Consider the following 12,886-nt stretch of genomic DNA (forward strand, 5'->3'; position numbering starts at 1 on the left):
AATTGTTTTGAAAGACACAGCCTGTCAGATACATACATTCTACATCAGAGTTCAAGTGCCTATCTCTTCAAGAAAGTCACTTAGGAATTCAATTTTTAAAATCAGCTACCTTAGGACTTTGCAAACCGATTGAATAAAGGAAAAAAAGAAAAAACCAACATGTTATTTAAAATCATAAGTTAATACAATTAGTCAGAACAGAGTTACTCTTTTTGAATGTGACAGTCTAAAGGAATTTCAAGTTTAATCCACACCATAAGAGATGGACTGCCACTGCCTTTCCTTCCAGGGAAACCAGAGGTTAATGATTTTTGTCATATTGAGACTAACAGCTAACAATTGCTACAGTTGGCCTTTAGTATTTTATTTGTCCTTTTGAGGTATTCAGAATAGGTGACAATGGCTTGCAGTTGAGAACATATGTAGAGAGACCCCTGTGGCTTATGGAAAAGTTGCTCCATGCTGGTTGGGTGTTTGAAAAAAAAATACAACCAGAGCTCTTTTATGTTCCTCTCCTTAATGAATGCATGAATGTCAAAATGTACCAATGGCCCATTCAGGGGGCAAAGCCTAAGCAGCTCCTTCTTTAAGAACACATCCTGAGATGTAAAATACATTTGCTTAACAAATTAAAATAATGAGATAATTCAATTAGTTTCTTTAAAAAAAAAAAAAAAAAGAGAGAGAAAGAAAAAAGAGTACATCAGGGGATTATTGTAATACAAGAACAGGTCATACAGCACAAAGGAGGAACAAACCAATTTGAACTAAGGTTAGAGTAGTAATGAAGGAATGTACATTGAATCATGGACCGCCATTGTAAAGATATTTACTTGAAACGATAAAATTGTGCATCACAGATTCCCCTGTTCTGGCTCAGCCAGCGTTGCACTTTGAATGGATAAGCTAATTTGAGGAAAAGTGCAAGATCTTTAAAAGAAAGGAGTTCTCTTCCTTCCCTGCATGTGTTTATGGCAAGAATCTTTCTGAATTTACATTGCACTGGTCAGGGGTCTCCATTATCAGTTTGCAGGTCTGAGAATTACAGCACAGTAAATCTTTCAACACCTGCAAACTCATTAAAGCTTGGACGGTAAAAGGTTTGGGGCTTTTTTGTGTTCATTTAATTTGATTTTTGCAAGGCCATCCTCACCAGTGATGGCAAATTTCCTCAATTCGTGCAGGATGGAGAGCGTCAGGAGAGAGAGGATGGAAACAAGGAAAAGGGATTTCAAAAAGCCGTGAGGACTTTCCTCAAGAGAAGTGAGAGGCAGCTGATTGTTTAATAAGCATGTGTCGAATGCTTTCAAGGAGCACATGAGAAAACCAGGCAGGGAGAAAAATAAAAAAAGCAAGATATCACAAATTTTGTAAGAGGAAGTGGAGTTAACACGGAGACATGTACAAAACCAACTGGCTTATTTGTGGTCCTGCTTTTTGCTGTCTGCCTGTACTACTCCTCTAAAGATACCCTACAGCTAAATGAAAAACCCTCCACTCACACTCACTCGACTTCCAAATTAAAAACATTTTACAGGTTAGTAAATCTCCAGCTGAGGTGATGTAGCAAAGAACAGCTGTGAAGTAATTTTGATAATGATGAGAATAATAAGCACATGGCAAGGTTCAGGGCTTTGCTGTTGCAGCTTCAGTGCTCCTGAATAGATAAAAGTGATTAAATACTCCTGATTATCCCTGACCAATATGTAATGGATTTACAGCCCTTTCAATTAGTCAGTATTTGCTTAGGACTCATTATTTTGTCTTTGGTTAAGTAATCAGCCCAGAGACTCATGTTCTGTCTAATTCCTCTGAGCCAAGTGGGTACAGGGCACCTGACCTTTGAAATGGCCATAGCTGGGAGGCAGGAATAACCACTACTCCAGCAGAGACACTGGCTATTCCAGCTAATCCTGACCCCACAGGCCAGATCAATGCACCTTAGTTTGCTACTAATGTCCTTACATCAAAATGATGGTTTAGAAATGTGGATCTATCGCTCCCCCCTTTAGCTGTGCTGCTAGCAGAGCAGTTCGATAGTCCCCATCATAAATAAATCGGGCACATTGTCCTGAAATCATTACACTGTAACCAACATCAGCCACCATGGAAATTTATAAAACTTTGGTAGAAGGAGAGGTAGTTAATAACAGTTAGCATTTTAAGCCTTATCAAGTGAGAAACAATTTTACAGTGAGAGGAAGAGGAAAATCAATTGATAATTTTACCAGTTTCCATTATTTCCCACATGAAGTAAACTACAGAGTGTGCTACTAGGTTTTCTGTGGAACCGTGTTTTGATGCCTAAGTGAAGCCCTAATACTCAACAGAACACCAACACATGAAACCAATTGCAAGCAGGAGGGATAAAGATAGCCCATGGAAAGAATTGGTTTTTTTGGTATTTAATCTCTCTTCCCCAAATACGAATATGGCTAGCTTTTAACATAATGGACTCGAAGAGAAACTAAATAGGTGCTTTTTCTGACAGTTATGCAACTGGAGAATTAGGGAACCTCTAAGCTTTCTACAGGTTTCACGAAAGGTAACATACAAGTTTGCAAGGTGCTGCTTTGACCTCTCTAACATCCCACAGCATATGTCAGCATACACAGACTGGGGCTCTGTCTTCCATCACTTACATATGAAGTTTGTGTAAACAGAGGCCAGCCATAAAGAATCCAGAAAGCAGAGCTTTATATACATTAAACCAAGAACCCCCCATTTTTGGCCTTAGGAACATTTTGAATAGTTCAAAGCAAAAAATTGTTACTTTATATGTGGGTGTTGTTCTAGGCTAAGGCTTTGTATTCTCTCTCCCTTGGCATGTATACGCATATATATGTGTATATATATAGGTTTCTTTTAGATTTGTCATGATTCCAAGAGCCAAGAAAAAAAAATAATCTAGAAGACAAAAAAAAAAAGCAACAATAATTGAGCCCTAATAATTGTCCAAAAATTATGGGGACAATTGATTTCTAATAACAATGAATAAACCTCGTTAGGCACATGAATAGAAATCTATTTTGGTTTTGGGCACCACTTACTGTGAGATGCTGGAAAAGCCACGCTCTCATGATATTTGTTGCTACTTTGGGGAAAATGCCTCTTTTCTTCTGACGCTTTTTGTCCTTGTCTGGGTCATCGTCATCCCCTGTACCAGGTGAGGCTACACTGTTGTCTAAACCGTCTCCTACAACAAAGAGAAGAACAGGAAGGAGGAGACATTTAATGAACAAAGTATAGAAACGAAAAACTATCATAAATTACCAAGACACTGCCACAGTTTTATTTTGATTTGCTAGATCAGGCACATACAGTTTCTCATTACATATGAGTGCTGTTACAAATATGTAAAAATTAGAAACCATGTCTCCTCAAATACTAATTTTGCATCTCACACATGCATATATCATTAATTCAATTATAATTGTGTGCTTGACATAGTGCAATAGCTCTTTGTCAATTACAGGATTCAATGTGGGAAAACCTGCCACAAGAAAACCCATTCACTATAAATGCATCCCTACAACCATTCTGAATACGTACTATAAGTAATCAAGTTAAATGTTCTGTAGTCTATATATTCGAGGCCCTCTGCAAGGTGGCAGTAACCGTGTCACTGTTCAGTGCACATAACACACTGTCAGACGAGCCCCTCCCCGCAACCATCACCTCCCAACGCACATCCATACGCACGCACAAACACGTACACCTAGTATGACCCCGCATACAGCATTTGCATGACATGAAAACTTCCACATCTCTGCATCAGTGATTATTATCATTAAAAAAAAAAAGATGCACATCAAGGTAGAGCTCTCACTTAATCAGAACTTTCCATCAACATCTTTCTCTTCTGTGCTTTTCCCTGGCATTAATTGTGCATTAGCAAAAATCATTTACTTTTAACAGTCATAGTTATTTTTTCTTGCCCTCCAGCAAAAATGCCTTGAAAGCCTGCCTGGAGGGCATCTAAATTATGTATCTGAAAAACTCTTCTGGCAAGGCATTGCAGGACCCCTACTTTCTTAAAATTCATACGAGCACGTCTTCCTGTTTTTGGGAAGGCATCAATCAAGAGCAGCAATATATGCCATATTCCTACATTAATATTTGAACTAATAACTTTAAAAAAAGGAAAGAAACAAGATCCGACTTGTGGCATAATCAAATGCAAAATAAATGAAGAATACTGGGACAGCACTGAGACTTTATAGATTGCTGTGTTTTCCTTACACATCATTAGCCCGGAGCCACACGAAAGAGGAAAACAGAGAAGTGGAGAGTTTATGCTCCCTGCTGGTGTTTAAGAAGCCGAGGTCCTGGAAGGACATCTGGGAATTGTGCTGAGACGGTGGTTTTTGTAATTTAAGAATAGACATTCATTAGCAGTAAATGCCATAAATCCCATGCTAAGTAAAAACCTTGTCCAAGAAAGCCTAAAACAATAAACTCTGTGCTCAATGTAGCCTGAGCTAGACGCTCCATAGCTTCCTGAGGAATGCTATAGATTCACGAGCTAATTCCTATAGCCTTGTCTAGCTCGGTAGTGCTGCTAAACGAAATACGTTGCTGCTACATACAGTCCATTTGCTTCAAAACTTGCATTTCAGCTCCATCTTCCCTCCCGTGCCAGATCACCCTTCTTCTACATGCCTCCCCTCTGCAAAACCAACCCTTTTGGACCGGAGAGACGAAAAAGCCACAGCAAAGAGCTGGCAGATTAATTTTATTGACATTTCCATTTTCACTGCAATGTGATACCCTCCATCACATGGAAGAGATGACCCTCACTATTTACAGACTGACAGGCCACTTCATTACAACCACCCTGCCCCAAGGCAGAGCAGCTCCTTTCCATCTGCCCAAACACCAGAGCAAGACCCCGAAGTCACTGCTCTCTCTCTCATGCTTTTTTTTTTTTTTTGGTTTGTTTCTGTTAACAACAGAGAAAGGAGACTCAAACCACAGCAAGCTAATCGAAGAGCTTATGGAAGCCCTATACACTGTAAGCAATTGTTCACTTTTGCAAGAGGTTGGTTATTTAGAAAGTGCTCCTTTCCATTGCCCCCTCCCCCCCACATATTCTACCCTACCCCTCTCTCTCTCTCGCACACACACACACACACGCGCGCGCACACACACACACACACACACACACACCTTTTGCAAGAGGTTGGTTATTTAGAAAGTGCTCCTTTCCATTGCCCCCTCCCCCCCACATATTCTCCCCTACCCCTCTCTCTCTCTCGCACACACACACACACACGCACGCGCGCACACACACACACACACACACACACTTTCCACTATGCCAAGGAACTGCTGCAAGGCAAATTCTCACAAACACTAATGGCTTCTGACTGCTCCTTGGCAACCCCAGCATTTTAACCTGGGTGGATATGCTCTCCAAAATACAGACACTGGAGCTATCTCATCAGCTGTTCATGTGACACAGATGGAGAGTGGCTATTAGGAGCCAGGCAATGGGCCTTGGGGATCTGAGGTGCTGTACTGTAGCCTCAGGCAATTTTGAAAAGCAGTACCCGGAGATGGGGGGAAAAAAATCCCTACTGAAAGTGCAAGTTTGAAGTCAGTCAGTCTGTTTGTCTATCTGTCGTGCGGATAAAGATATCTTTGTCTCTTTATGTAAAAGCTATGTGTGTATGCACAGGATGCGTGGAGCTATAAAACTTCCGTTCTGCACCATCCTTTCCCACCACAGAAGCACCAGTTCACTCGCCGTATGGACAAATCCCTGTTTGTCTGCATATACACGCTCTCCTGTTTGCGAGCATCCTCAGCAGGAGTCACCTACTTGCTGCATCAGGGTTTAGACCTTTTAGAGAGGTTGCTAATATCCCAGTTTTAAAAAGCTAATAGCAGCCCAGGAGGGGAAAGTTCAGATGAAGCTCCCATTGCCTTCCCACCTTAAGCAGCCATCAAAACAGTAAGAACCAGTGCTTCCCTAGTCTGTTCCATACCCTCATGAAAGGAAATTCAAATATCATACCTCCAAATGACCTCAGAAGATGAATACAGCAAGATTTGTTGCTCCTAGTGAACTACAGGCCCAATCCTGCTAAGCTATACTGTCATATTTTTAATAGGACTACAACTGCTCACATTAGTGGATATTGTTCAGTGGCCAGAAATCATAGAAGTAGCCCATAAATGACTTTTCAAAGATGGAATGATTTACTTCTTGGATATGGAACTGATCCATATCCAAGTTTGCTATATCCAAAACTGATCCTAGTTTGCTATATCCAAATAAACATGAGCTGTTTTAAATGAAGATAAAGAAATTATCAAAAGTGAAATAAAATGGTCAGGAAAATCACTAACTGTACTTTTAGCTGCTGTATGAAGGACATAATTTTAAATTTAAACTATCATTACAAGTGATTCTGCTTATGTGAACTGTTTATATCCTGATTTGGATGGTCATTTGTAAGAAGAACAGAGTTAAATCCTAACCTGTATTGCAATTACATAAGCACAATGATCCCAATATTTAAGTGGGGAAATTAAGTCTAGATTTTGGCCCACTGACTCTCTCTTTCACACAGCAGCAAGAGAAAAAAAAAATTAAAAAATGAACGGTGACTTTCTCCTGCTTTGCACAATGTTCACTTGTTTAATTTTATGCAAAGAGTACAAGCGATTGCAAAACCCTATCACTGTTCTAGGAAAGTGGAGCATTCTTAAGTGGCACTCTCTTTGTGGAGGTGTCAATGACTACGCAGGATTCAAGCCAGTAGAGAATTAGGCATATTACCCAGCTTGTTTTAGATTATATCAATGCTATGTAATAGTCTCAATAACCCCTATAAAAGATGGAGAGAGTTTAAAGAAACTTCGCGAAGTGACCCGCACGGGGTTCCTTAGAGACCTTCTCTTCCAGTGGAAGGGTTTGAAGAGGAGGCTGAAGATGCACGGTGTCTTTATGCAGCGGGAAGTTAGGCTTCTACTAGCTCTGTGTGCAAACACTCTTAGCATGTGCTGAGGGTTTCTTCCCACAAGATACATTATTTTGCACTGAAAGCAAAGGAGGCTACCTTTATTTAAAAAATACTGAATAACTAGTTAGGGCTGGGTTTCCATTGCGCCATAATTTCAAATTTAATTTGCTACAAATTGATTTCTTTGGACAGACTAACTTGCTGACCCCAGCATCCCTACAGCTAAGGACTCTTCAGGAAACAGAGTCCGGTCCAACAGAAGGGCTCTCCAACCTTGCTGAATCAATGAGAGTCCTCCACACTATTAATATTATCTCAACCTTAGTCGCCATTTGTGTTCCCCACAGAGTAAAGACCCAGCTGAAGTAAGTGCTGTTTAGAAGCTGCTCATCTAGTCTTTTTATCATTTGTGAACAGGATGAATAACAGATTCCCAATCTACACAAAATTATAACTGGCAAGGATAACCCAGTCAGGCCAAAGCAGAGAAGTCTGGTAACAGCCCAAATTCAAACTCTCGAAATAGTTTCTATTATCATCATAACAAGCAGAGTAGTAAGAAAAGTGATTTCTGGAAAAACACACTTCAAGACCCAGTGTTTGGGTGCCTTCACCGTTAGAGGTCCCTTACAGCTTTATGGTTTGTCAAGTTAAAGGAAAAGAGAGAAGACCAAGGGTAACTAAGGCAGGGGAAAGACAAGACACGTCACCATTTTTCTAAAAATAGTGCAAGAAATATGAAAACCAAGCTAAAGGATTCTGAAAAGGAAAGATGTGATGCACTATACTGATCTTAAGTAAACTATTCTACAATATTTCAGTCCAGTATTTTGATGGAGTAGAATATGTAGATATAAAAGCAAAACAAAGAGGAAAATCTGCATGCCATTTATATTTACAATTTGCAATTATTTTTTTGTACTTATAATGTGTCCATCTGGACACATAAGTATTGTAAACCATTATTAATAAGGATGTTCAGCTTAGTAATATGATCCACATTACCACCAGAGAAAAATCTTAGAAATCTGGTTAATTGCCACTGCCAAAAAGCTAGGAAGAGAAGTGTTTGACTATGTTTTGAAGATAAGATAGTCTGTGCTATGGGGAGGACTAATAGAGAGGGAAGGTCAGCTCCAAAATCAAAGACCCTTCAGGAGAACTCCTTATCTCCATTCCACCCTGTTAAAATTGTCAGGCTTTTAGCCTTACAGCTTCAGCAGATCACAGCACTTTGAATGAAGTGATGGCTGTGGGGTTGTTTTTTTTCTTTTGTCCTTCTTTTAATGATCACTGTTCATAGAAGTTGACTTAGTCTTCTCACCCCACAGAAGCAATACTTATCTACTGCATCTTACCATCTAGGGAAAATGAATTAGGATAGGTTATGGGTGGCAAACCTGGGACTTCAGAAACCACAAACAGTTCAAGGGGTCATCCCAGCTTGGAGCTGTGCCATTGTCAGCAGAATGTGTGCTGTCTTTGCTGAATTACTTGACTGCAGGAAGAGAGGAGACATCAGAAGCTGTTTAGACCTGACACAGGCATCTTAGGTTGACTTGCATGCTCAGCCACCACTTGTCCTGTCCTGGAGCGTAGTTTCCTCAAATGAGCTGCTGTAATCAGCCCCCTGCATTCCCTCCCCTTGTGTATCTCTGAGACACCAGACACATCTCATGGTGCTACCTCATATGTTTCAGTGAGCATCTTGTAGAGAAAGAAAGGTTGGATACTGGTGCTCTAGAAGGAACAGGAAGACTTCAGACATACAGCCCTACCATCTCTCTTTCTACAGAAGATGTTATCCTATCACCTTTCTAGCAGCAGGGAGGACATGAAGAGCTGGCCTTCTCTCTGCTGTTCTTTTGGAAGATCTTTTGCTTTCCAGAATATAACCCAGCAATTCCACTGGGCTGATACTATAAAGATGATACATACAAATTTCACACAATCTGAGCATTAATAATTACTGTAAATTAAAACAGGAAGAAAAGGAAGAGTACTTAAGCTACTGTCAGATCTCACCTACAAAGCTATTCTACTCTAATCACATTTTAGCATAGTTTGTCAGTTAGGAGCAAGTCCCTATTGCCATCTGGCCATATATGCTAGAGGCTTGTAGAGTTGCATGGTATCTGGTATCTAAAGTGTATTTACAGCAAGAGTCAGAATAAAAACTGTTCCTTTTCTATTTCTGCATAGGCACCTTCTATAATCACTAATTCACCTTATTTTCAAAAGGCATTTACAAATATTTTATTATTTACTCGAAGGTAGGAATGACATTCCAGCTATGTTATTGTTACAGCTATGCATGCTATAAAATCAGTGATTCAAATCTTTCAAGATTATTTGCAGAACTGTAATGTTTCACATTTCCCCTTTTATTATTTTCCTGTCCAAAAATAAGAAAAAAAGACTAGCTTTTTTGTGCCCTTAATTGTCTGTGCTTAAAGCTTGTGTTTATTTGTGAAGCAAATCGGGAATTCTTAGCGATTATATTCAAAAGCCAACAACATATTTTTCTAGCTTTTTTAAGAGCAAACTAATAAACAGCAGTTTAAGCTCTTTTATACAGCCAGGAGGTTCGTGGTTTGTTCATTATAATCCAGCATTTTTTTACATCAGGTGAAAAAAAGTGTTCCAACGCAGACAAGGGGAATAGTAAAGCAACCTGCTAATTACTGATCTCTCTTACGTTCCTGCTGTGCTAAACTGTCCGGACATGTTGAAGTGAAATTTTTCTGCGATTTTCAAGTGACTAGTTCATGGCCCACTGCCGTGGAGTGAAGGAGAAGGGATGAAATGCTTTAGTTTACATGCAACATTTACTAACTGTGTGGGTTTTCCGACATTAAAGAGGGGACAGTGACCCATGCCACCTTTTTCACACTCAAAAGAGCACTGAAAAAACAGTCTTCATAGGCTTACCTCAGGCTTCCCTGGCCCTTAACACCCTCCCCCCAGGGTAGGAGCAGAAAGAGAAAAAAGAAGGGATTTTATGCTCCTTTCTCTTCAACTTTTCAGGCGGTATAAGCAGCATTTAGCAAATTCAGCCTCCAAATGGCTCCAAATGCTCTGAGCTGCAGGGGCTCATCCTTTGTTAGCCTCCCTCTATTTACACAGGATTTACGCAGGCTCTCCACTGAAGAGACCACATGTTTCTGACAGAAAGCACTTCCATTCACACTGCATCAGGCAACAGGATTGTAACCACTGCAGCTTCACGCTGACCTGAGATTAGGGATTTCAGCAACACTGAGATGGTAACAATCTGCTAACTAACGAAAATTATCCATGGAGAACTCTGCTGCTTACTCCAGTTAAAACTACCGTGGCCAGATAGATTAGGTTACTTAAAAGGACAATTAAGAACTAGCTACTGTCAAGAATATGCGTGTCCATCTACAAATAACATACATATACAGAAAAATATCAGCAGGGAAGGAAAAAAAAAAAAAAATCAGGCTGCAGCTTGGATTAAAACAATTTCACCCACTGGCTGAAGACATAAAGTGTAAAAACAGACAGATGGACACATATGTAAATGTGGCTGCATTTGTTTCTCTGGAGCTGGCAAGTTAGTAATAACAGTATAGTTTAATAATTTATTTTCCATGGTATTTTCACACTGGTTAACTGGGCAGCAGCAACATCCATGTGGAACTTCAGGAGCAGAATAACTCCTATCTAATTGCAACTGGGGCAAACAAACTGAATCAAGCAACCTCTCTTGGTTCTACCTATAAAGACTCAGTCCTGGAACCGGATATCAGTCTGGGGATTTTTAAAATTTAGGTTTGGGGGTTTTTTTCCCCTAAACTCAGTTTGGCCAGTCAGGATTTCTGCACTGACATTTTTTCCAAATTAAGTATTTGTGTCAGGGTTTTTCAAAATAGTTTACACACACACAAGCACAACAAATGTTGCAGGTTCGAGCTTGTGGTTTTTTGCTCAACAGCCTTTCATGATGCAAAAGAAAATTAGATGGGAACACAGGGCCAGAAAGGACCACACAGATCCAGTTTTTGGTGAGTTTTGTTTTGTTGTCTTAATGTGGTGAATTATTTTGCTTCTGCAGCAAACAAAACGATTTACTTTTGTAATAGTAACTCATACATGCATTCGGATAAGCACGTAAGAAGTACACGGTATATTCTAAAGTTCTCCATAGTATATCATAATAAAGCTCTTCTGGGCACTCAATGATTCATTTTTAGTGATCTCTCAAATGCCCTTACCCACAGTTAACACTCAGATTTTATTAAGGAAGAAAGCAGGGACAAATGTCCACTTAAGTCCCAGCTCTCAAATTCAACTCTGCTTGCGCTGCAGTACCTAAAGCTAAAGCTTCTTTAATGTTCTATTCACCTCCCCTGTGTGGCATTTCTGCTAACACAGAGTTCACAATCTTTCAGCCCCAAACACAGAAGGCTGCTATCTTCAAGTCATCCAAGGAATGTGCCAGATACTATCATCTCCCCTGCAATACAAAGAACCAGAGAGAGGCAGAGACCAAAAGGAGACCGTACTGATCAGGTTACTGAAGTCCAGAAAGACTTTCCCAGAATGCTAAGTGTTAATCTTTGAACCAGCAAATGTTATAATTAAGATCCTTGTAGTTGGAGGAAATGCTAGCTCAAGAAGTCAAAGGTACAGCCATTTGAACTTATACTTTTTTTGGCGCATTTATCCTAATCTCGCACCCCTCATGCTGGCATAACCGCCATCAAGCACTTTGTTCTGTTCAAGCAAAATTATCATTAATGTCAGTGGCAGTTTTGCCTGAGTAAGGAGTGTAAGACCAGATCCTCGTCTTGTTCACACAGAATTGCAAGCACTGCACAATTCCAGAGGAGATATACTCATTAAAACTTGTGGTTTATGCTGATTTATGATGCTCTTCTGTTTAAAAATGAAACTTTGTACCTCACTGTGGAAGTGTTCAATGCACTTGTTTCTACATGGCTTTTTAACTTCAACTCCCCCCTCCCCACCTCAGCACAAGTTGGGAAGTCTACACCCAGGTTTTGGCACCTAGGCTGAAGGAAAACATTATTAAATTAGGTTTAAGTATTTTGTCTGCTTCAGTAATTACTTTGCAGTGTGAATGTAAATAGCTGTTATTCTGTTTAACTTTTTCATCCTACTAAACGCTGCCACACAAAATGTCCTTGTGTTGCAGTGTAAATGGAGTTCTTTTTAAAACGCTTTTCTATATATTTTTAGAGAAATATTTTTAGCATTCTCATAGTAATTCTGTCAAGAATACCAGCTGCAGTGCAGACTTTGGCTACAGCTGACACAACAATAACAAGTCATTAAAGAAATCAGGAGACAAAAAAAAACTTTTTTTTTTTTTTCCGAAAGCACATCTTCTTTGAGAGCATTTTCTTTTTTCAGTTCTCTATCCCCATTGGAGTAAGAGGGATAGTGTTTTTGGTTTCCTCAATCAACTGTACCAAAGCTAGAATATAGCTTTTTAATATGCACTAAGTACCATTTCTTATTTGTTATCTTGCTATTTTTGTCATCAGAATAATAGCAAGTGTGAGCAAAAATAGCCACGTTCAATTAAAATTCTACCTGCAGTTGAAGTTAAGTAATTAAGTTCAATAGTATCTCATCAATATTTAACCTTTAACATTTTGCAGTTGTTTATAAATAGCAGAATGTGGAGAACTTTAAGTAGATGTAGATGATGGCTAACGTCCTGTACCGTTGTTCTTCATTAAATCATAAATGTAGTTTCTTTAAGAATATAAATGTCTTTTTTTTTAAAAAGGAAAATAGCCAGCAGAGCATCTCAATTTTCCTTACAGCCATTACAAACTTATAAACTGAGACATTTTAACGTCTTGCAGTTCCCCTTAGAGAGCACGCTGTTGGACCAACTGCTTATTCATGAGACATCC

At 39.5% G+C, this 12,886-nt stretch overlaps 1 protein-coding gene across 2 annotated transcripts in view; it reads right to left on the reverse strand.

The window, feature by feature from the left end:
- The window catches only part of MEIS2 (Meis homeobox 2), a 171,664-nt gene that overhangs the window by 117,148 nt on the left and 41,630 nt on the right, over positions 1–12,886 (reverse strand). For both annotated transcript variants that reach the window (XM_014941903.1, XM_014941902.1), the window contains exon 7: positions 3,051–3,196. In XM_014941903.1, the coding sequence (XP_014797389.1) occupies positions 3,051–3,196 (146 nt within the window). The remainder of the gene's footprint in view (positions 1–3,050; positions 3,197–12,886) is intronic.

Source organism: Calidris pugnax, unplaced genomic scaffold (assembly GCF_001431845.1).
Source record: "Calidris pugnax isolate Ruff unplaced genomic scaffold, ASM143184v1 scaffold56, whole genome shotgun sequence".
In the NCBI taxonomy this organism is placed as follows: Eukaryota; Metazoa; Chordata; class Aves; order Charadriiformes; family Scolopacidae; genus Calidris; species Calidris pugnax.